Source organism: Pleurodeles waltl, chromosome 3_1 (genome assembly GCF_031143425.1).
Source record: "Pleurodeles waltl isolate 20211129_DDA chromosome 3_1, aPleWal1.hap1.20221129, whole genome shotgun sequence".
Taxonomy (NCBI): Eukaryota; Metazoa; Chordata; class Amphibia; order Caudata; family Salamandridae; genus Pleurodeles; species Pleurodeles waltl.
In genome coordinates, this window is record NC_090440.1 from 607167921 (window position 1) to 607190505 (window position 22585).

General features: G+C 39.8%; 1 protein-coding gene across 1 annotated transcript in view; it reads left to right on the top strand.

Moving 5' to 3' along the window:
• Positions 1-22585, top strand: part of LOC138284363 (mucin-2-like) — a 1502605-nt gene that overhangs the window by 193803 nt on the left and 1286217 nt on the right. Inside the window, exons 9-10 of the mRNA XM_069223056.1 lie at positions 7779-7896; positions 9793-9931. Coding sequence (XP_069079157.1) covers positions 7779-7896; positions 9793-9931 — 257 coding nt within the window. The remainder of the gene's footprint in view (positions 1-7778; positions 7897-9792; positions 9932-22585) is intronic.

Below are 22585 nucleotides of genomic sequence, written 5' to 3' on the forward strand. Positions count from 1 at the left end.
AGATCCTTTCTTAATCAGATGCCCCAAATATTTCACCTCTCTCTGACAATTCTGCAAGTTAGTAGGGACACTTTATGACCATTGTATCCCAGCAAATTCAACAATGCAATTGTATCATATTTACATCCTTCTTTTGTCTTTGATGCAATTAATAAATCATCTATGTATTGCACCAATGTCGCTTGGTAGGGCATCACCAATGACTCTAGATTCTTTTTCAAGATCTGGTTGAAAATAGATTGTGACTCTGAAAACCCCTGTGGAATTCTAACCAACATTAGACTTTGTTCAAGAATTTAAAACAAAAAATATATCTACTGTCCTCATGAAGAGGCACGGAGAAAAATGCTTGACATAGGTCTAACACAGTAAACCATTCAGCATCACATGGGTTCTGAAACATAATCACAGCTGGATTTGGCACAACTGGACAACACATAATTACAATGTCATTTATTTTCCTCAGGTCCTGTACAAGATGAATTGTCCCACATGGTTTTCTCAAACCAATTATTGGTGAATTGCACGGGAAACTCAACACCGCTCTCAAGATTCCTTTCTCCACAAACTGCTCTATCAAAGGTCACACACCCTTGATTGCCTCAATTGTCATTGGATATTGTGGAGCCTGAGGGGAAACCACATTTGGCTTCACTGCAGCTCTAGCTGGTTCTACTCCTTTGATCAACCCAATGTCCTTTCCAGAAAGATCGTACACCCTAGACTTAGCAGCCTTCTGTAAAGCAACCGGAAGATCTTTTATTACAAAAACTAGAAATAAATGAATCAAAGGTGCTTCTTCATCCTCTGGCTCATTAAAACTAATCAAAGGAAATTCTCCAGACATAGACTCATTGTTGACAGTAAGTGTCGAGTCTTCATCATCACTGTTTGTCTGAATCTTAATTTGCTCATCTGTACAAGTTATTGAACATCTTGCTTTACACAACAGATCTCTACCCAGGAGTGACACTGTATTTGAGTCACAAACCACAAATGTGTGCAAACCCTTAAAATTACCAATTTTAACAATAACTGGTTCTGTAATAGGATTTGTCAAATGTTTGTTAGCTCCCACAATCTGAACTGTTCTCCCTGACAGGGGTGAATCTGGAACCTCTACAGATCTCACTGTTGAGCGTGTAGCTCCTATATCAACCAGAAAATAAACTTCGTGACCACGCACTTTTCCCTTAACATAAGGACCTTTCTGATCGACTTCTCATGATGTAGCTATCACATACTCCTCCTCATCTGAACTATCCGACAGCCATACATCGTTTATTTCACTCTCACTATGTAAAGGAAATTGATTTACTGTATTGTTACTCTGGTTTGATTTCTTGATTTGTGACCACCTGAGAAAGCATCACCTGTTGCTAATCCACAGGACTCTGCTGCACTTGTAATTGTCTAGGTACTTGCATTTGTTTTGCAGGTACCATCTGCACTTGTGGCTGTACCTGCGGTACTTGGGGCCTTTGTACTTGTTGTACCTGCAGTTGTACATTTTGCACACACTGCATTGGCTATAAGGGTTGGAACCCCTGCATCGGATTTACATCATTCTGGAAATTTTGAATTTGACCTCTCATTCTTGGTTCACTCATGCTCTGAAAAGTATTGATACCATTTGTCCGTTAAACAACACCTCCTTGATTCAGCATTGGGTGCTGACGTTTCCAATGTCCAATTGCCCCGCAAACATGACAAGGTAACATTATTTTTCCCTGCTGTTCTCCTTGTCTCATCACTGAATTCAAATCCACACTTCGATTAACTACCAGAAGTGTCATTCAACCACGTCCTCTACCTCTACCTTGATTCTGAACCATAACATATCTCTGTGGCTGCTGCTAAAAATTCCCTTGAATTCCTATCTGTGCAGCTTTAATCTGCATCACCATCGCTTTATATTTCAACTTCCTATGTTTCAATTTAATCTGATCACTACAGTATTTCTCATACTGCAACACTTCATCAATCAGTTTTGCTTGCCAACAGATCAAGTGACTCTTAATCATCTGGTAATCTGGTCTTAATCCTTCGGCAAACCTGAATACAAAATGAATCATGTCTTTCAGCTCAATTGTTTCTGTAACACTGCAATGTTTAAATGCGTTCAACAACCTTTCATAGTACGCATGGACCGATTCTTTCCCTTCCTAAGCTGTTCTATCTCTGCATTGCCAATAAATGCTTTCAGTGAAATTCTCATTTTCAGGAACACAATGACCTTATAGTAATATTTCATTACTTCAGGAGATGGTGCACCTGTTTTCTGATCTCTTTCCGGTTCACTTGTAGGCCAATCTACACTCCTTTTACACTCAGTCCACAAATCTGCTGGAACAAAACTCTCAAAGAGAGTATTCAAGTTCTCCTACAGGCATTTCGCAAGATTCACAAACCTATCTCTCTGCTGATACCATTCCACTGGTTTCTCTCTCAACCTGGGGTAATCATTTGTAAAACTCAAAATATCACCCCTGCTTCAGGGTACATGTACAAAAGTCCCTCCAGGAGTTTCTCTCATCAGCAACATTTTCATTGGTTCTTTTGTCTGTGTTATATTTACAAGAGGAGTATCTAAATCTTTCCTCAGCCTTTCTCTTTTCTTGACCCATCTGCCTTCCCATTTGTCTAATGCACTCCGAATTTGTACTCTTGCAGGTAAATCTCTAAGGTGTGTTTTCATCCCTCATATGTTTAAAATCTACAGTATCAAAGTTTAATCTATAACTTCTCTTCAGCTTCTTAATTTTTGTAAGATCTATTTCATATTTGTCTGCTAATTCCTGTCATTGCTGATGTACTTCAGCTGTTCCCTCTGTAATTAATCTACACAAGTATCTCAACTGGGCTTCAGTATATGATTCAACTCTATTTACTCCCATTGTTCCTTCAAGAAGTTCACCCGCTTCCATTGATAATCTTGTTTTGTTTATAATTTCATCCCCCTTATTTTGATTCTCTGGGACTTTTGAAACACTCAAATCTTCTAACCATTTTGTTATTTCCTATGCAGTCAGACCATTCAATGAAACATTATCAATCTGAACACTCAGGAGTTATTAATCTCCTCTCCTGGCCACTGAATGATCCAATTATTTCAGAACTTCTAACAGGAGACAGATTTATTAAAGACCTTGACTTGTTTAGGGTCTGTCCCATGGATGACATTAACCCAAAGTTTCCATTCTGACTTTTAACTCCTTGATTTGCTACACCCCTGTTCCCCTGGACATATAAAGGAATAGGTGGACCAAATGTACTTGGTACTGAAATAGCATCTGGGCTTCTGGTTTCTATATTCTGAGGCTACATTATTCCCATATTCTGCATTTGTGGTAATAATATCGGAGTAGGCTCTTTGTGAATCAATCTCAGCTCAGCTCATGTGGATTCTGACTCGAAGGTAACACTAAATTAGTAGTTGTTTTCACAATCAGAACATCTGGATAAATCCCAGGAACATTAATCTCTGGTAGCTGTCTATTGCCTGTTGACTGCTTAAAGCTAATCTGCATCAGTATTTGCCCAAAAGGACTAGTCTGCCCTGAGCTCTGTCCTAGTGAACGCTGGCTCATGTGAGGATTAACCTGTACAGAACTCTCAGTTTTGCTATGATCACTCTGAATTGAACTCTGGGACACTACAGCGGTATTTGTGCAGTAGGATTTATACCACTAGTACCAGAACCCTCTTGAGCCACATATGGTGGTGGAAGATCATTGAACAAAACCCTTTTGATGTCTGCTCTTTGACTGACTTCTTTGAAACCTTATTTGCCTCATTTTTATTGTCTTTTGTCATTGTTGGAAACAATCGAACACCCTGTAAGTATCAAGTCTCCACTGTCTCTGCTCACTGTCCCATCTAGCCTCCGCTAGTGACTTTTCTACCCTTCTCATTCTTCTCTCAAATTTCAAAGACTGTTGCTGTCTAGCTACTAGCTCCCAGATCACTAAAGCTTTGAACTGAGCTGGTCTCGGAGTAGGTCTCAGACCATACATCTTCTGTCTTAAATTCTTAAAGGTACCATTTTCAGGAGAAGCTAAACAACCTTACTTTTTCATAATCATAATCCAGTGTTTTAACCAAAGACATGCTCCAGTATATTTCTCCTCATTTACGATAGATACTGGAATACCTTCTGGCAGACAAATTTCTCCTTCCCTTGCTGGAATATACTCATCTCATCTATGAGCACTTTTTAAAGCTTTGAAAAACCAAATTTTTCACAAAATCCATTTAAAAACAATAACCAGGAAGTGACTACAATCCCACAATCCTCTTCAACACCCTTCTCATCCAATCGTACTACATGATTGTCCACCAATCCGTGCGCGACCCTTTTCACTAACCAACCTATCCCAGCGCAGCACAAACCTGATGTCACACTTACACACAGCAGCTGACAAAGTCTTAAAGCTTGTCCTCCTAGACTCGAAACACTCAAACTAAATGCCAAAATTATTCACGAACACTTCTTCAAAACCAAAGAAAACTAATTTGTCTATTTACTATAGGTAGTGTAACACAACCGCTTCAGGAACCTTCTAGATTTCACTGTTGGCTTTCGCTCTTGCAGTTATTCTTTCTCACAGTTCCCCAGATTTGCAAGCAAAATTCGACCTGCAAATTTAATCCTCAGATGATCAAATGGAGAGAGTCCTGGTGCACATAGAACTCACCAAATCTCTGTCAAAAATTTCAAACACTCAATTTAACTCGCAAACTCGACTTACCAACCATGCCCAATTGGTCTACTGAATAGACAAATTACAACAAAAACCAAGTGTGTCATTGCACTTTTCAATATACTCCGGAGTCCTAGACCTCTACCATCAGCACCGTCTTATCAACGACCACGTGGACAATTTTCCTGAGTACCAAGCGCCGCACAAATATGAAGTTCGCCAACTTCCCTACTCACTTACTTAAGAGTACGCCAACTCTCTTTTTAACACTATTTTCTTCTTCTGGAGTACTCCAATGCCTCTAAAAACTCACAAACAACTCAATCAACTGCAAATTAGCTAAAGCTGTCCAAGCACATATTCTACCCACTCAATCTAACAACAGAACGCTAAAATACTCCCTACCAACCCAGGGCACCTCCAAGGACTTGGGAATGTCACTTTAGGCTTCTAGCAACGCATTTTATCAAATTTGAACAACATCTTCAAGAATTAATCAAAACACACTAACTAATTTTCACAATTTATGAAGCAAGCAATGACACAATCAAAAAGATGCGTAACCAAACTTTGCTACCAAAAAAGTTAATGCAGAGAAATCCTAGCTATATTCTTAATCACCTAGGATTGAATAGAGAATTTCACACACTAGGTCAATTAACCAAAACCGAATTAGTTTTGAGAAAATGTCATTCGAAATACATCATAAACATCACATATAAAAAGTGATAATCGACTCAACCTTAATAACCACACCAGTTTATTAAGAAGTTAATAATTTATTTCCTTATATTAACAATGCTAAGGTCACGAAAATAATTCTCAAACACAAATGATACATATAGAGAAACAACAAAGGCTGATTTGAACCCCTGATATATCTAACTTTAATCAATGTAAAAATACAAATGATCTCAATGGTCATAACACAAAACCATAGCAATAGGATCTGAGCAAGAGGAATTGAATACATCAGAATAATGATAAGACAAGGAAATATCAAAGACAAATCATGAGAATGTGAGTAACGCCTCACTAACCACTACTTAGCATTGACATGATGGACTTTATGTAAAAAGTTTTAGTAACACAAATTTAGAAAACATCTAGCTAGGGTGCTATCAAAAATATGCAGCCCTAAATAAGCAATTGTAGCTGGTACCTGAAAAACAAAAGACAAATAACATTTAAAAATAATAAATTACCCAAACAATTACAATAATCAGCAACAACATCTACTTTGTCAGTTGGACAGCAAATCAGACACCAACATCAGGATAGGAACAACAATAAGGACGGGGTAATGGTTTAGAATTGTGTACTATAAGATACACTAAACCATTTAAGCATAAATTCTTCATAAAGCAATAAAATCTCTAAGTTCTCAGTGTACATAGGAATCCTAAAGAAGAATGACCCACAAACAATGGTGACTGAACATTAAATTAAGCTTGCTAATTGAAAACAATTGGATAAAGTATGAGGTGAGAAAGTTATGACCAATCAGAGCATTAACAGATAGCAAAATTATACAATTAGTTTACTCCAAGCTCTTTTATTTGCTGTTATTCTGTTGATGAAATCTAAACTAATACACTTAATATCCTAGACTCCCTCTTCTTCTGCCTCATCTGTGGATCCTTTGCTTCTACTCCTTCAAAATACGAAGTCACAGGAAGAATGATTACAAAATATGTTACTTCACCATTTCTTTTCCCTCGAGGAAAGACATACAAGTTAGATACATATCTTCAAACAATGAAGTCAGTCAAACTTATGGAACACATTAGAAAAATGTTATACAGCTTGCATTACACATTGACCTTGCATCTGCTTCTACTTAAGTCCAGCAAAGGCCACTAAATTCACATTTAATTCTACTATTTGTTTTAGTTAAGAAACGCACTCTCTTGTAAAGACAGAAGAATTCCATCAGCTTAAGTTAGCATGGATAACATATAGCCCTTACATAAGGTGGTGGGCATTCAATAAGTCACATTTTCGTAAACATAATATTATTATCTAATTAATTCGCACATTAATCTGTAAGTATATTTACGTAAAGACTCAACATTTTATCAGTAAAATCTCTACTCTCACAGAAGTAGCCCTGTGTAAATAGTGATGGGCATAATGATGAACACAAAACATTTCACCATAATTAGCAGAATTCAAACACAAAGCCTCAGTTCGAAATGCAGTATAGCTTTCCAGTTCAGAAAGTATGCTTCTTACAGTCTCCACATCCCATACATCAGAGATAGCACCAGGATCCAATGATGCCGTCCACAGCTATTTTGAAAACATATGGCATTTGTAATATTTATGTACGACCAAATATATCAAATGGGACCTTATCACACAATTTCATCAGAGATGGGAAATGAAGAAATGTTCGCCAAGGGCAGGTCTCTTAGCAACCTATATAGATACTAGTTCAGTAGCAGCGCCTGTTCAAAATCAAGAAGAAAACTGTAACAAATCCAATCCAAATGGAGAGGAAAAACAGCGAAGGGAGAAATCACCTTTCGTTATGTGATCGCTCATCCGATAATTATAATCAGACTTAAAATTTGAAATGTTGTGGCATATCAAAGCTTTTTAGCTTACTGGGTATCAAGAAATCTGGATATCTCATTTTACCTCACGCTTTAGATTGAGATTTTTTTTACAATACCAAAGTGAAGTCCATGCATTCTGGGATGATGAATCAGGCTTGTGAGGTTGTGACCTTTTTCCAGCACATCAAAATTTGAAAAACTGATTTAATTATTTAAAATGTCCTTGTTATTTCAAACATTGCCACTGAAAAAGCTCTTGCTTGTTGCCCTCACATTATACTCAGACTCTGAGCTACTGCTGGTCCTTGATGCACCAGTCTGTCTCTGCTTCTGCACTCATAAGTAAGCTTTTGAGATCCTACAAACTCCATATATCTCACTGCCAAATTATTGTTAATCACACCTCTCACATGATGGAGGGAAAATAATTCTTAGCAAGCGAATGGTAATGTTGTGCAACCAACATACTGAATTGTTCTGTATTGCTCTAGTTATTGTGCCCTATTTGTTTCAGGAACCATATTTGATGACATCAGCTTTTTGGGATGTATCCCCAAAGAACATTGCCCCTGCACCTTCGGAGGCGAGATCTACACGTCAAAGTCTTCTATTACCACCCCGTGCCAATCATGGTAATGTCCTGCCTATATAAGAAACTAGATAAAAAATTAAATTAGAGTACCCAAACTGCAAAGCCCCATCTCAAGGCTTACACACTTAGGGGCATTTTTGCACATTTTTGTTGCAGAGCAGCAGCACCTCTAGCCTTCTTGCAGTGCTGTCATGCGTCAAAAGACAAGGGATTATTTGACAATAATACAGAGAGGGATGTTGAGTCTTAGTTTCTTTCTATCTGCTGTCTGTTCTGTGTGTTTACTGTTCAGCCTGAATGATGGTACAGTATTGTATGTCATATTGTACCTGGGGGGTCAATTTCTTCAACTGTAGGGGTAAACCAGAGAGCTGTCTAGGTCCTGGTGCAGCATTATTTTACATTCACCTTTTTGTAATTCTGCTCCCTAGCTTATTAAAGAAATTATCTACACAAATCTGAAAGTCGTCATCCCTTTTGGAACGGGTGGGCATAACTTATGTCATTTGCTGTATCGTGATTCTGCAAAATTACAGCAGAATTACGCAAGATTACGAGGAATTTCCCAAGGATCGTAAACTGCGGTTAGCAGTATTTTTTAGCACAAAATGCACCCTTATGTTGAAAAGAAAATATGGCTAAATGCAGCAGAACATGAACAAGGCCAGCCAGCCGTCACTTGCAATCTGTTCGTGTGAGCTTGGTTATGCATTTTATCCGATATTACTAAAAATTATGCAAACGGACATAACAGCTTCATTTGTCCTACTTTCACCTCACAAAGTAACGCAAAACCACCAAAATTACTCTTGCTTAAACACATTTAGCACAAGCTGTACTGTAAATTTATGAGGTTCAAACACTTAGTAAAATGTATTATAGGGTGCCAAAGTTGCCCGGGAGTGTAGATGTTTAATATAACCTAATTAAAGTACCACAACAGTCTAGCATTTTATGCATGATGGCTTCAAGCAACGGCTGGTCAGTAGACCAGCTTGAAATAGACAATCTCATTCACAAAGAAATGTGCCAAAAATATATTTCAGCCATCTATAGACATGGAAGGTTATGAGCTCCCATGACAAATGAGAAAAACATATGATTCCGCAAAAAGAGCAGCTTTTTACTCTAAACTGTTTCTGGAAACCAATAAATTATATTGTCATATTTTTCAGTGCTTCTGAGTATTTGACAAAATTCTAGATTTTCCAATCTGAAAAGGCAGGGAATTTATTTTGTTCCACCTGCATGTGTTTTAATGGTGCAGGAGGAAAATGCCCACTGAATACCTGTCTGCTTAAGTTAAATAGATATGTAAAAAATGTGTTTGGATGTAATGGGTAGTTCAGAACACTGGGGTGGGGGAGAGAGTGCATAAAACACATTCACTCCCATGGAGTGCTAAAAAGCGATGGAAGTTTATAAGTCATCCAATCAAGAAGTGGGTGGGAAAGCCATTCTCCAGCGGAGGCATTAACACAAAAACAGCAAATGAGGTTGACTGGAGAATAAGCAATGGGGTGACCTAAAGCCCACTTTAAGTATTTGTATTGTACACAATAGGTCTTCTTCGACAATAGACAACTAAAGTATGCCTGTAGGCAAGACCTAAACAGTATCTTTTTATACATCAGTCCATAGCAGGGATTGCACAATACGAACACTTATTATTTCACCATCATGCATTACAAGGGTTCATTTAAGAAATGGAACAGTGGCACGGTGTTTGAGCAACATTTGACAACCTCCCTGTTGAATTTGAAACAAAGGGTTCTTCAAGGGTCCTACTTCACCAGTGAGAGGATGAGGCTTTCACAAGGCTGTTAGAAGAAGGCATTAAACCAGGGGAAATGACTCAGGATTTACTGCCACTACTTGGCACATAACTAGAACAGCGTGTTTGCCTTCTGCAGTAATGCTCTCATTTTGTTTTCAGCAAATGCACTGGAGGCGAGTGGGAGTGTAAACAATATCGGTGTGCTGGGATGTGTTCTGTGGAAGGAGGCTCACACATTACCACCTTTGATGATAACAGCTACACATTTCCTGGCACTTGCACGTACATCCTGTCAAAGGTATACCGGAAGTGAACATATCCATGTCTTTGTTATCCTTTATCATTTCTTTAAGATCTATATAAGGTACAAACTTGGAAATTAGTTTTATGCAACATCAAGTCAACTAACCTTGAAAACTTTTTGACTTATTAATTAATTCAGCACACCAAAATGGTTCTTTATGAATGGAATGCAAGTGGAGAGGAAGAAATGGAATATATAGGGGTCGATGAATTTGTCACCAACTAAGACCAGGATCTGGTATATTCTTTAGTGGATGGCAATGGGACTGCTGCAAAAAACATGGCAGAAGTCCCATCTGCCCACTTCAACATTACCCTGCAATGTAATTAGGACAGAGAAGCTGGTCATCGCAAAGGAAGAGACACTGCCAGGTCTGCTATTAAGAGCACAACGGAGCAGCCATGATGGTGCTGAAAATAACAATGGACTGGTTGCCCAACAAGGCACAGTGGTCTACCACAGTCATCAACCCTTTTCTCTCTTTATGCCAGATAATCATTTAAACCGCAGTGGTTTTTAAATATAATCACCTTATGTGTTGTAGGGCGCTCAAGGCCTAGGTACAGTGGAATAGCTGTTAGTAAGACTTTTCCTGGGACAGTTCCTGACTTGCTGGTAAGAGCCACATCAGGGGGAAAAGTCAAATAGCTGTAGTGTTTATCCTCTGCTGCAGTGGCAAAGGTAATCTTCCACCTCAGTGGTGACTGGCCAATAATGTTTCTTTTAATCAGCCTTTGAGCTAAAGGATGCGCTTTCTTAATTCCCACTAATGTGTATACTATTTCACCACTTCCTTACATTTTTACAAAGTATAAACTCCAGAAAAATCAACAAAATGCTGTAATTTGCATCATTATTTGGTATAAGTGAACCAACCAAGTCTTTTCTGTGATTAGCAGTAAACGATTTTAATCAGCACCACTGGACATATGCAGCAGGGTAGGTGAATGACCAAAATATATATTTAAAATATCATGGTGAAACAGTATTGCATCAAAAATATCAAGGGACAGAATATAGAAGGTCAAAATATTGTTTTCTTTATGTATGTAATACTGTTTTTCTTTAAAGAATATAATTGTCTATAACATCATTTATTTTAATATAACTACATTAAACATGGTTTATTCAATTTAATATATCGGAGTTATTATACTGTTAGGCATTAGTATTATTGTGAAAATTGTTTTTTGTATAGTTTTAAGGTATAATATGTCAGTAAACACATTTTACATTTAGCTAGCGATTTATATTTTAGTCGTGAGTTGTAGTATTTGTAGGAGAATAGGGTAGGAACCTATTTAAAGAAATTGTTTTTATTGTGAATTATTTTTGTTAATTAAATATTGAATTGGTAATCGATTATGTTGAATATTTAATTTGTCAATTGATATTTTCAATTATGTAAGTATATTTTATGATTTGTAATGTGTATTATACATTTTATACAGTTAAATTGCAAATTTGTAATTTAGTAGTGGGTTGCTGGCTTTGTAGAGTATTGAGGTGGAAAAGTACTGAAAATATTATTCATAGTTTGTTATTTGGTATTTGTTTTTTGAAGTAACTTTAAGTGTTAATTGATAATTTATTATCTAAATTATTTAAGTGAATATTTGTTTTGTCAATTATTTTTTGTATTGATTGTTGTTAATTTGTTGACAGGCATATTAATAATAGCATTTATAAAGTTAATTTTATATTTCTTATGTGTTTTAATGCTATATGTTTTATTTAGTTAGTATTTTAATGTCAATGATGTTTTGTTTATAATTTATTTTACTTTTTATACAGTTGTCTGTTTTTAGTAATGGGAAAGAAAGTGTATTTATTTTAGATGTATTTATTTTTTATTATATTTGGTAAACTATTGGTGCATTACTAAATTGATTTTATTTCTGTTGCATTTCATTCTATTTAAGTTTAATACATTTTTAAATTATAAATATGTTTTATTAACTTAACGTTGTTAAGTATTTAAGTGCTTTTTTAGAAATGATTAGGAATTTAAATGGTATATCTAACACCTTGAAAACCAAACTCTTTGCCGTCTTTTGCTTATGTTGGAGTGGGAATAGTAAATCTAACCCCTCTAAAGTCTAACATTTTTCATATTGTTGCATAGATTAGGGTTACGTTTGAGTGGGAACAGTAAATAAAACCCACAAAGCTCAACGTTTTACCTGCTTTTCCTTACATTACAGAGGGAATGGTAAATCTAACCCTTCCAAATTACAACACTTTCCCTGGTTTTGCTTAAGTTGAAGTGGAAATTGTGAATTTAACTCCAACAAAGTTTAACACTTTGCCTACTTTTGGATAAGTTAGAGTCAGAAGAGTAAACCTGACTCCTTCAATGTCCAACACTTTTGCTCGTGTTGTTGATTTTGGATTGTTGTCTTTTTTGTTTTTTGTTGAATGTTTATAATGGTTTTACAACAGAATTGTGTTTCTTTTTACATTTTATTTCTATGTATTAATTATTTTTTTAATAAAATGTGATACATGTTATTATTATTATATGTTGATTTTGAAGTTACTATTTTTAATGTTTTTTTAAATTGTTGACATATCGTTTATTATATTTTTAAATAATTATTATTCAAATACTTAGTTCACACTACTAAATACATCTATTTTTATATGTATTTTTAAATTAAGTTCCACATGTTTCTCTAATATGTACAGTCATATTTTTATGCAATGTTTAAAACATGTTTAATTATTGCTTCTATATAGATTAAAAAAAATATATATCAGAGTTTAAGCATTCATTACAAGTTGGCTTGGATGATATTTTACAAATTCTGAGCTTTAATATTATGCCTTGAGTGGTGAAAGGTTTTTATTGTTCTTCAGCTTGATGTGGATGATACTTGCTAATCCTATGCTCAAAGAGTTTGCTGTAATAATAAAATACTTGTCACTCTCTAGCTCGGTTTCTCCAGATAAAGGAGCAGCTCTCCACCTAAACTTGGGAGCTACTCACAGCTCTCTGCTTCCCCTATTTAATATATATATATATATATTTATATATATATATATATATATATATATATATATGTATATATATATATGTATATATCTTACTGGCGCTCACCAGTAAGTAGTTATATTTAGGACCTAATTTCCATAGACAAAGTATTTTTTGTTAATAACTTTGCTGCCGTTTGACAATTCTTCACAATTTTTACAAAACTAGTACATAACTCACTTCAGCTGCTGTGCTGGTCCCAAAATGCATTTTCCCCATGCAATTTCCCAAAGAGATTTTAGACATGACTATAGACCGAACTGCTAAATGGAATTACATCAAATTCAGCAGAAAGTTAGCTCTTGGTCCAAAAAGAGCCTTTTTTGTAATTTGGTGCAATAGTTTTGGAGTTATTAAAGGAAAGAGAAATCTAGGGATGTGGAGGGTCCATGGATCCCAGTGAAGTCAAAATGAGAGCTGATTGTCTGCTACCACTTTAACCAGGAAGTGGTGGCAGCAATGTTGGGACTCAGACTCAGCTGAGTCCCAAGAAAAAAGTTTTTTTTAAAACAGAAGAAGCCAGCGTAGGAATACCTGACCCTCTACTCCTGATGGTGGGGTCACAGACGCTGGCAGGGCCCAAATTTTTTTTTTCAATGTTTGCTTTGAATTTGCAGAGGATCCATAAATCCATGGCAAACATTGAAAAAAACCCACGTCTTCTGCCCTTGTTTATTTTGCCGCCGGATGGGCCAGATCCAGGGAGAATATTATTTTGTTATATATAGGAGGGTGCCAGCTATGTGATTGAAAGGGGTAGGGGCATATAGCCCTCTTCTGGGAGCCATTAAAGGTTTTAGGGACCCGATCCCACAGGGCTGGCCTCCTGCTATAGCCCCGGGACATAGCGGTTTCCCTGCTTGCAGATGGAATCCTCTGTTTGCTCTATCTGGAAAGGAGCACTTTAAAGCTCCCACCAAGCAAGCGTAAACAGTAAGTCTGCTCCCAGCAGGCAGAAGCAGGAAAAATGCTCCCGCCCACTGGAAGTGGACTTTTCATCTGTTTCCCTGGCCGCTATTAACTTGGCAGGTAAACAGCATGTGGGAGCAATGCCCACTCCCGCTGAAGGCAGTGAGTCAGCAGGAACCGCAGAGGCATTGGGGATCCATCTGCAGCCTCTAACAGAAAGACAGTGGGTACCCTGGGTGGTGCCAGGGCACCTACCATTGCCCTGGCTGAAATTGGCCCGGTGAAGGAGCCACATGGCCCCCCTCCCCTTGCAATAATTTGCCAGTCCTTGAGGGATGAGGTTTTTGCGACTGAATTCAGAGTCCCCGAGGGCTGATAATGGCCCAAGGAAGAGTCCTGCGTGGCCCCCTCATAAATGATAAATATAGAGAGCCTGGGGGATGGAGTCCTCAGGGCCAAATTGGCCTGGGGAGAGGGGACACATGTACCCCTACACATCATTTTTGATGGCCAGGCCATGGAAGATGGGGTCCTTGTGGCCAAAATCGGCCCGGGATAGGGTGATGCATGTCTCCCTCCCCATTCACTATATGGATGGGCCTTGGGAATGGGGTTTCTGTGGCTGTAATAGGCCTGGGTGGGGGCTGCGTGCATGTATGGGGTCGGCCTCCTGGATACAGGCCATGCCTTGCAGCTGACCCCCCATTTAGCATGGCCAAAGGCTATGTGCACTGGGGGTTGGATGCCTGCTGGGATTAGCCAACGAGCCTGGCAGGCCAGGACCTGTGGCTGACCCCCCACCCACAAATGGCTGAAGGTCTTGTGTAGCTTGGTGTTGCATGCCTGCAAGCAGTTGCCTACAGGCCTGGCCATGCACAAAGCAAGGTTGGGTGTTTATAGGGTGATGGGTGCAGGGCCTGGGTTGCAGCCAGTCCCTTTGGCCAACACCTTGCTGCGCATGGTTGAAGGCCATGCTCGGGGTCAGGTGCCTGCAGGGGGTTGGCTGCAGAGGCTGGCTGCAGGCCAGGCCCTGAGGGTGACCCCATGCTGTGCACGGCCCAGGCCATGCCAGGTTGGGTGTCTACAGGGGTTCGCTGTAGGGCCTGGCTGCAGACCAGACACTGCGGCCAACCCTCCACCACGCATGGCCAAAGTTGGATTCATGTAAGATAATTAAATATACTTAATGGTAAAAAAAAGATAGACATTTTGTGGAAAAACCAAAGGTTACAGGGGTGTTATAGTTAAGTTCATTTTGTACATGCACAAACCATAGAAGTTCAACAGTTATAGTTATCTTAATAAACTATAAATCAAGCCCTAAGGTAACTATAACTCGTGCCTTTTCAATGCACTGCTAATCATCCCACATATTACATCACTGATGACATCTTCTATGAAATAATAATATCCCTGCAACTTATGCAGTGAAATTATTGATGAGAAAATGGTGCATGAGGAGGCACAACTTACAGTGCATGCACAGTTTTCTCATCAATAATTTTACAGTAAATGTGACAGTGATATTATCAATGATGTCAGCGAAGATGCCATTACTGATAATGTGTTTGGAAATTAGCAGTAAATGACAAGGGTGTGAGTTATAGTTACCCTAGGGAATGAGTTACAGGGGCTGATTATGAGTTTGAAGGACGGAAACATCTGTACGCCAAACTCCCAAAGGGGAGATTGGCAGGATGCCCCATTATGACTTCACACTGGGCTGACTGGCGGAAACTAAGGTTTACACCGTTCAGCCCAGTGGGAAGGGTTCAGCAGCATTGTCGCCGGCTCATAATAGAGCCGGCGGCAATGCTGGTGCATGCAAGGGGCACTAGCACCCTTAAAATGTTCAAGGTCTGTGCAGCAGACAGTGCACATTTTAGGGTGCTGGTCAGGGGGACCCCTGCACTGCCCATGCCATGGGAATGGACACGGGCAAGGCCCAGCCTATGGCCTCCTGCACTTCTTCTCTGTCAGCCTTTTCATGGCAGTTAAACCACCATGAAAAGGATGGTGGAGAACAAGATTGTAATCAGCAGGGCAGCAATGAGAACAGAGCCACCCTGGCTGATTACAACCAGGACCGCCGTCAGCCCATCAAGATCAATGATCATGGCGGGGACGGCAGGAGGTTGGTGGGTCTGCCCGCCAACCTCGTAATGTGGCAGTCGGACCACCACAGCTGTGGCGGTCTGACTGCCACTGCGAGTCTGGTGGTCTTCAGACCACTAGCCTCGTAATAACCCCTTTAAGCTGGACCGGTCATTTTCTCCTGACCTTTAAATTTAGAGCTGGTCAGCTCCCTTTGGCACCTAAACCCCATAGTAAACCAATTAGGCAATGGAAATGTGTCAAAGCAGAACAGCTGGCACCCGCTTTGGAGGAAGGCTGGGATAGGGCAAATATGCTATCCTTTCCCCTGCTAGACAGCTTCAGTCAGGGAATTGAAATTGCCATGAATTTAGTAGCCCCCACCTAAGGTCCATGCCTCGTATAACTCTAAGAAGCCTAGCCAACCCTGGTTCACTAAAGACCTCAAACTTCTACAGAGAAAATATCGCCAACAGGAGCGGCGCTGGAGATTCAATTCTACCTTAATGGTGAAAGACACTTTAAAGAGCACGCTTAAAAATTATAAGGAAGCCAGCTTCAAAGCCAAATCTAAGTTTTATACTTCAAGAATTAAAGAGGCAACGAACGCCCCTAGAAAGCTCTTTAAAGTAATTAATACTCTACCCTCCCCACCATTATCAATCGATTTGGATAATTCACAGGATTTTTGTTACAAAGTAGCTAGACACTTTGAAAATAAAATTCTACAAATCCATGCTAAATTCACACCCTATGAGGAAAACGTGGACTACTCCACTATGACTACCCTAGGCCCCAAAGTAAGCCACTCTTTTATCGAATTTTCAACTTCCCTCTCAGGATAGTATTACCAAGTTGATCTCTGAAATCAGATCGGGCTCCCCTCTGGACCCCTGTCCCCCCTCTATTCTCCAATTGGCTCCTGAATTGGTTTCCTCCGCTCTAGTTCCCATTTTCCAGGATGTCAATATTACAGGGACATACCCAGATTGCTGGAAGGAGACCACTGTAATTCCCCTTAAAAAAAAGCAAAACGGGGATAACCAGGATTTAAATAATTTACGTCCCATTGCTCTTCTCCCTTTTGGCGAAGATCTTTGAAAAACGTATCAACAAAGATCTTGTCAACTTTCTATCTGAATCAGGAGGGCTAGATGCTTCCCAACACGGTTTCAGAAAAACACACAGTACTGAATCAGCTATCATCACCTCCTCGGACTCTATCTGGAGAATGGTGGATGAGGGACAAGGGGCCCTCCTAATTCTATTAGATTTATCTGTGGCCTTTGACACCATCTCCCCGCAAATTCTGTTGGCCTGGCCCATCTTCATCAAGCAGGCCTAAGAGAGCAGGCTCTTAAGCTTTTGGAATCTTTTTTAAGTAACAGGTGGACTACGGTTAGCTGTGGTGAGTTTAGATCTCCTGCCTACTTACTACCTTGCGGGGTGCCTCCAGGCTCATCACTCAGTCCGACCTTGTTTAATGTTTATGTCGCCCTATTGGCTGATCTGATTCGATCTTTTGGATTTATTCCCACTTCCTGTGCGGAAGATACGCAATTGATCATCCCAGTTAAGAAGAACTGGGAGCAAGTGGCGGATCGCTACAACAACATACATACATACATACATACATACTAGCCTCGTAATGAGGCCTATAGTTTCTAGAGATTAGAGATCAAACATGACCCTAACTATAATGTCCCTATTACCTTTGTTTCATATTTCTTGGAAAGTGGATTATTGGTAAGGGCAGGTAAGTACCTACAATTAGCAATAGGCCAGTAACCTCCATTTAGGTCCAGTTAGGTCTCAATAAATTAAACTCAGATCAACCCTTGGTAGCTTGGCAACGAGCAACAAGGCTTAACTTAGCAGACATGTGTAAAGCATTTCAAAATCACAAAACAGTGAATAAGTAAAACACAAAACACAATAAAAGTCCAAAACCAATTTATACAAGTAGATTATATGTGTATCTTTAAAATGACACCACAATGATTACAATTGGATGAGGGGAACCAGAGATATGACTTTTAAAGAATTCATGTTTTCTAGAGCATAGACGCAACTAGCACTCAAAGGGTTAAAAAAGGTCACACTGGACAGGGAAAAGTCCAGAGTTCAGGCCACCCACTAGGTAACACTACCACACTTACTTTCATAAGTGTTTCTTGATTCAGGAAAGTGGTCCACAGCACCAGCCAAGGATTCAGAGGCTTTGGTTTGCCTCTTGGTGTCTGGGACTACAACTTCTACAATGCACCTCTTCAACTTGTGGATTTGCTCTAAACATCTCCAAACTTCTGGATCTTCTTCCAGAGGTCCTTTTTGGGTCCTCAAAGTGTCCACAACTTGATCCAAGGTTCCAGAAGTTGTGAGTTGCTCCTTGGGAGGAACTCGCAGGGAGCAACATTCCTCAAAAATCCAACACGGCTGAAAGTAATTTTTGGAGGTTAGATCTGGCTGAGCCCACCCACTGGTGTGGCTAGAAATCCTAAACACACCCCTCTGCTGCCCTCTCCTAATCTAATCAAGAGGGCATCTAAGTGTCTGGGGTTGCAGGATGTGTTGGAGGTACTGGGCTGATCCACATGTCATTTGAAGATCAGTTTGGCAGCCCTCCCCCCTTCCTGCTTCCCCGTCTGCTGAGGTAGAGCTCCTCCCCCAGGCACATCCTTTGTGTTCAGCCCAGGTCACTTCACACCTCATCAAGGCAGCCTGCCAAGCAGCCAGAATCTGGCAAATCAGAGAAGGGCACTACAGAGCTGAAGTTGGCAATGTTCAGGTAGAGTTTTAAAACTCTTTACCTGAACTAGTTATCTTAAATGCAACAATTGGCAGTTGTGGGATTTATTATAAAAATTCATTTGATACCAAACTCAAGGTATCTGACATGTAAGGGGACTTTATTAATTAAAAAAGTCTCCCCATTTTAGCCTTTGGAGACCATTCACTACAGTTAGGGAAATACAAATTTGGCTATTTTACCTCACCAGGGCTTATAAAATAATTTTTATAAGGTCCCTGCTTATAGTTACATGGCACCCAACCCTAGGGGCACATAGGGCATACCTTAGGGGTGAGGTATATGTAAAAATAAAAACAGGCGTAGTAGGGGTGAAGAGATGCCGCACATCTAGGAAGTAAAACAGTATTGGTTAACAGAAGTGAATGCAAACGGAATCTGGTGCCAGGTGGTCAAGTGCCTTACCACCCAGTAGGCACAAATTGAGTACCAGAGTACACAGAAACAACAAAAGCAATGTGACCACAGCACACAGAAATAAACAGTCCAATAACGTAGCAAGGATTTATATCCCTGGTGGTGTAGTTGTAGTTGGAGATAGCAAAAACGTGAAGATCCCGAAACTATTGTGGAAAGTGTCTTTATTTGTAGGCACAGTTGGCCCCAGGGTTGATCATTCATCAAGATACAGCCAACACGTGTTTCGTCACTCAGGTGACTTCATCAAGGCTGGGCCGTCCGGCCAGAGAAGCAGAACACGGAAGATCCCTACGGTAAGGCAGGTGGGCCCTAGGCGGTAGGTAGAATTCTTGTAAAGTAGGGCTTAGATATGGGGTAGTACCCAAACAGCAAGAGGTGTGGTGGATCCAAGTAATGATCACGTAAGAATGTAGAGTAGAGGAGGCCTTGATAAGCCTGAGGTTAAGGCCCTTCAGACCGGGCCGGAGCAGTGAGGCAGTCAGTGAGCAGCACGTAAATGGCGTCAAGAACATCTTCCCTGTTCTGCTTCTGGACTGTTTATTTCTGTGTGCTGTGGTCACATTGCTTTTATATGTAAAAATAAGGTTGTTTAAGACTGTGGAAGTACTTTTAATTCCAAAGTCGAATTTGCATATAACTTTAATTTAAAAGCAGCCAGCAAGGCAGGCATGCCTTTAAAATGACCCTGGGTACCTCAGCAGTGCACCTATGTTTGCAATACCTATGCTGGGGTCCCTAAACCAACATGCCCTACCATATACTAGGGACTTATGGGCAGGTTGACATAGCCATTTATAATTAACGAATTTGAATGCTTATTTTACACAGAGCACAGGCCCTGGGACTGGTTAGCAGCACCCAATGCACCATCAGAGTCAGGAAAACACCAGCAAAAGGTGAAAAATGGGGGCAAAAAGTTAGGGGCCTCTGAAATCAGCCCTATTTTCTCACACTATTGCTATTGTGTTCTTTCTGGAAGTGCCTAGCAACTGGATAGGTCTTATCTTGATTGGTTATCACACACATGTTCTCCAGCACCCTTTTCTTTGCAGGATGGGTTGTACTCCCCACACACCTTTTGTTGCAAGGACAAACCAAACAGTAAATTTCATGATCCGAATTACAGTTCAGGAATTTAGTAATAGATTTCTTTCCTGTCCTCCCTGGGATCTCATAACCTTTCACTTTCTCACTCTGTTTGCATGCTTTGCAAAGTCTACATGGGGAAAATCCAGTGATCTTCAATCTATCATTCTTGCATACCAGTAATTGTGAATAAGGGCATGAACACCATAAGGATGCATAAGGTGTGGTGTAGGATGAAAAATTATAATGATTATGGGTTGCAAATGTTACAAACATGTAGTAACAATACTGAGCTGTGCAACAATTTTCCTTTACAAAGGATGAAAAATAAATAAAGTGTAAAATAAATATTAAATAGGCCCATACGTAAACTCCAGGCCACCCACCAATATATAATTTAAAAAGCAAATGAAAATACAAAGAAACAAACACCACCCTCATGTGATAGTTTTTTAACCTACTTGTGTTATTTCACCCAAAAAGTTCCTAGATCCAAAGGCATATCTATTTCACCAAAAAAGTTCCTAGATTCAAAGGCATATCTAGGATACAAACAGAGTGATCCTTCCACCTTGAAATCCAAATGAAAAGTGACCAAGAGATGGACAAAGCATTGGGAGGAGCCTGCTAGTCAGGAAAAGGAAGCTGGAGTATCTGGGGCACTTCCTTCCTGTTTGAAAAACCAAAGCTTCTCACACTAATAAACAACTTCAAGAGTTTATTGGAGAGGAAACTCCATTCACAAATCAATTTTTTACTAGATTTAGAAGCATCTTGAGTAGAAAATCTACTCCAGGATTCATTTGTGCTCACAAGCGGCACTGTTTTGGCCTCCGTCACGGCCGGAAGCTGAGCAAACGTGAGGTCTTGGGCACACTCGCTAGCGGCCCAAGAGTATTGTGGCTCCCAGGAATGAACTTGCCTGTGACAATGAACTCTGCTCCATGCCAGAAGGTGGAATTCAGGAACTCTGCACTACTTCACGTACAGCAAAGTGATGAATTCCCAAAACTCAACCAGCAAGGCAGAGTTCTGCACCTGGGCCTAGTGAAAACCAGAACAGATGGAATGTGCTCTTTGCTGAGACTGTCAGCAAGATCTACGACTGGTGCATATGCTGTTTCCAAACCTGTTTGAAGGTCCATATTAGTTGCATAGTCGTGCAGACTAAGCACACAGCATACCAGGGACAATGTTCTAATCAACCCCTATCCTTAACCACCATTCTTTCATACCCTGAACGTCTAACTTCTTCATTCTAACCAAAGTACTTCTATCATATGTTTAATTTATGCACAACTCAGTAGCCTGAATTAAAGACAAAACTGTGTTTTTCTGCAAAGCAGACAAGTCATAAAAGGAAGCACTGTGCAAAAACATTTGTTGTAAATAAATAAAAGTTTAGGGATCTATAGAGGTTTTGAAAAAAACTCATTCATGATCAAGCAATAGAGTGTGACTAATTTACATTTATTTCAGCTTTTGATGCAAAGAGAAATAATTAAGGTCACAGTAGTGTGACCATTGACATTTGCTAGAAATACATATACGCTTCCTGTACATTGGCTTAAAGTGGAATAAACTGGAGCCATCACTTAAGACTCTAAACTTAAAGGTGTGCACATCCTGAGCTGTGCTCTTCTTATCCAGTGGTGTCAGCAAGACTTCAAGGCTGGACATTTAGGGGCTGTTGGGAAGGTGTCCCTTCCTACACAAAAACAATACTGCCCATAACACAGACACCTTTCCACTGCGATGTGAGGGTGCCCATGTTTGGCGCTAGGCAGCAAAGAGTACTTCAGGGCAATGAGAGAGCAGAAAGGCTCCAAATCCTTGTAATTATGGAGTATTTCTACTCTCTCCATTTCAGGCAGCACAGTGCAGCATGTTGTGTTGATGAATTGCATGAAAGAACGGTAAATCTGCCCTGGGTGTCTGATGGGAGTTATGTGGATTGTAGTAGTAGAAGTGGTGATGGGTGTTGTATTGTTTTGTGTGAATAAACACATGCATTTATTATATCAGATGGTTGTGCATGTTGTATGTAGAGAGAAGATGGGTTCAGAACAGTTTGCAATATTTTTAGTGGGTTGATGCAGTTTGTGTTTGTTGCTGCAGCGATGAGATCTGTCTTTGTCAAATAAAGTATTTCATACCTTTAGAACATAATGGCCTTCTAGATCTTTTCTTGTAACAGGCCACATGGCTTCTCTTCTTAACATGTTGAGGGGTATTTCTCATCAGGAAACAATAGCTAATGCAGAGGTGCCTCTGCTGGCGGGAAGTCCACCATAAA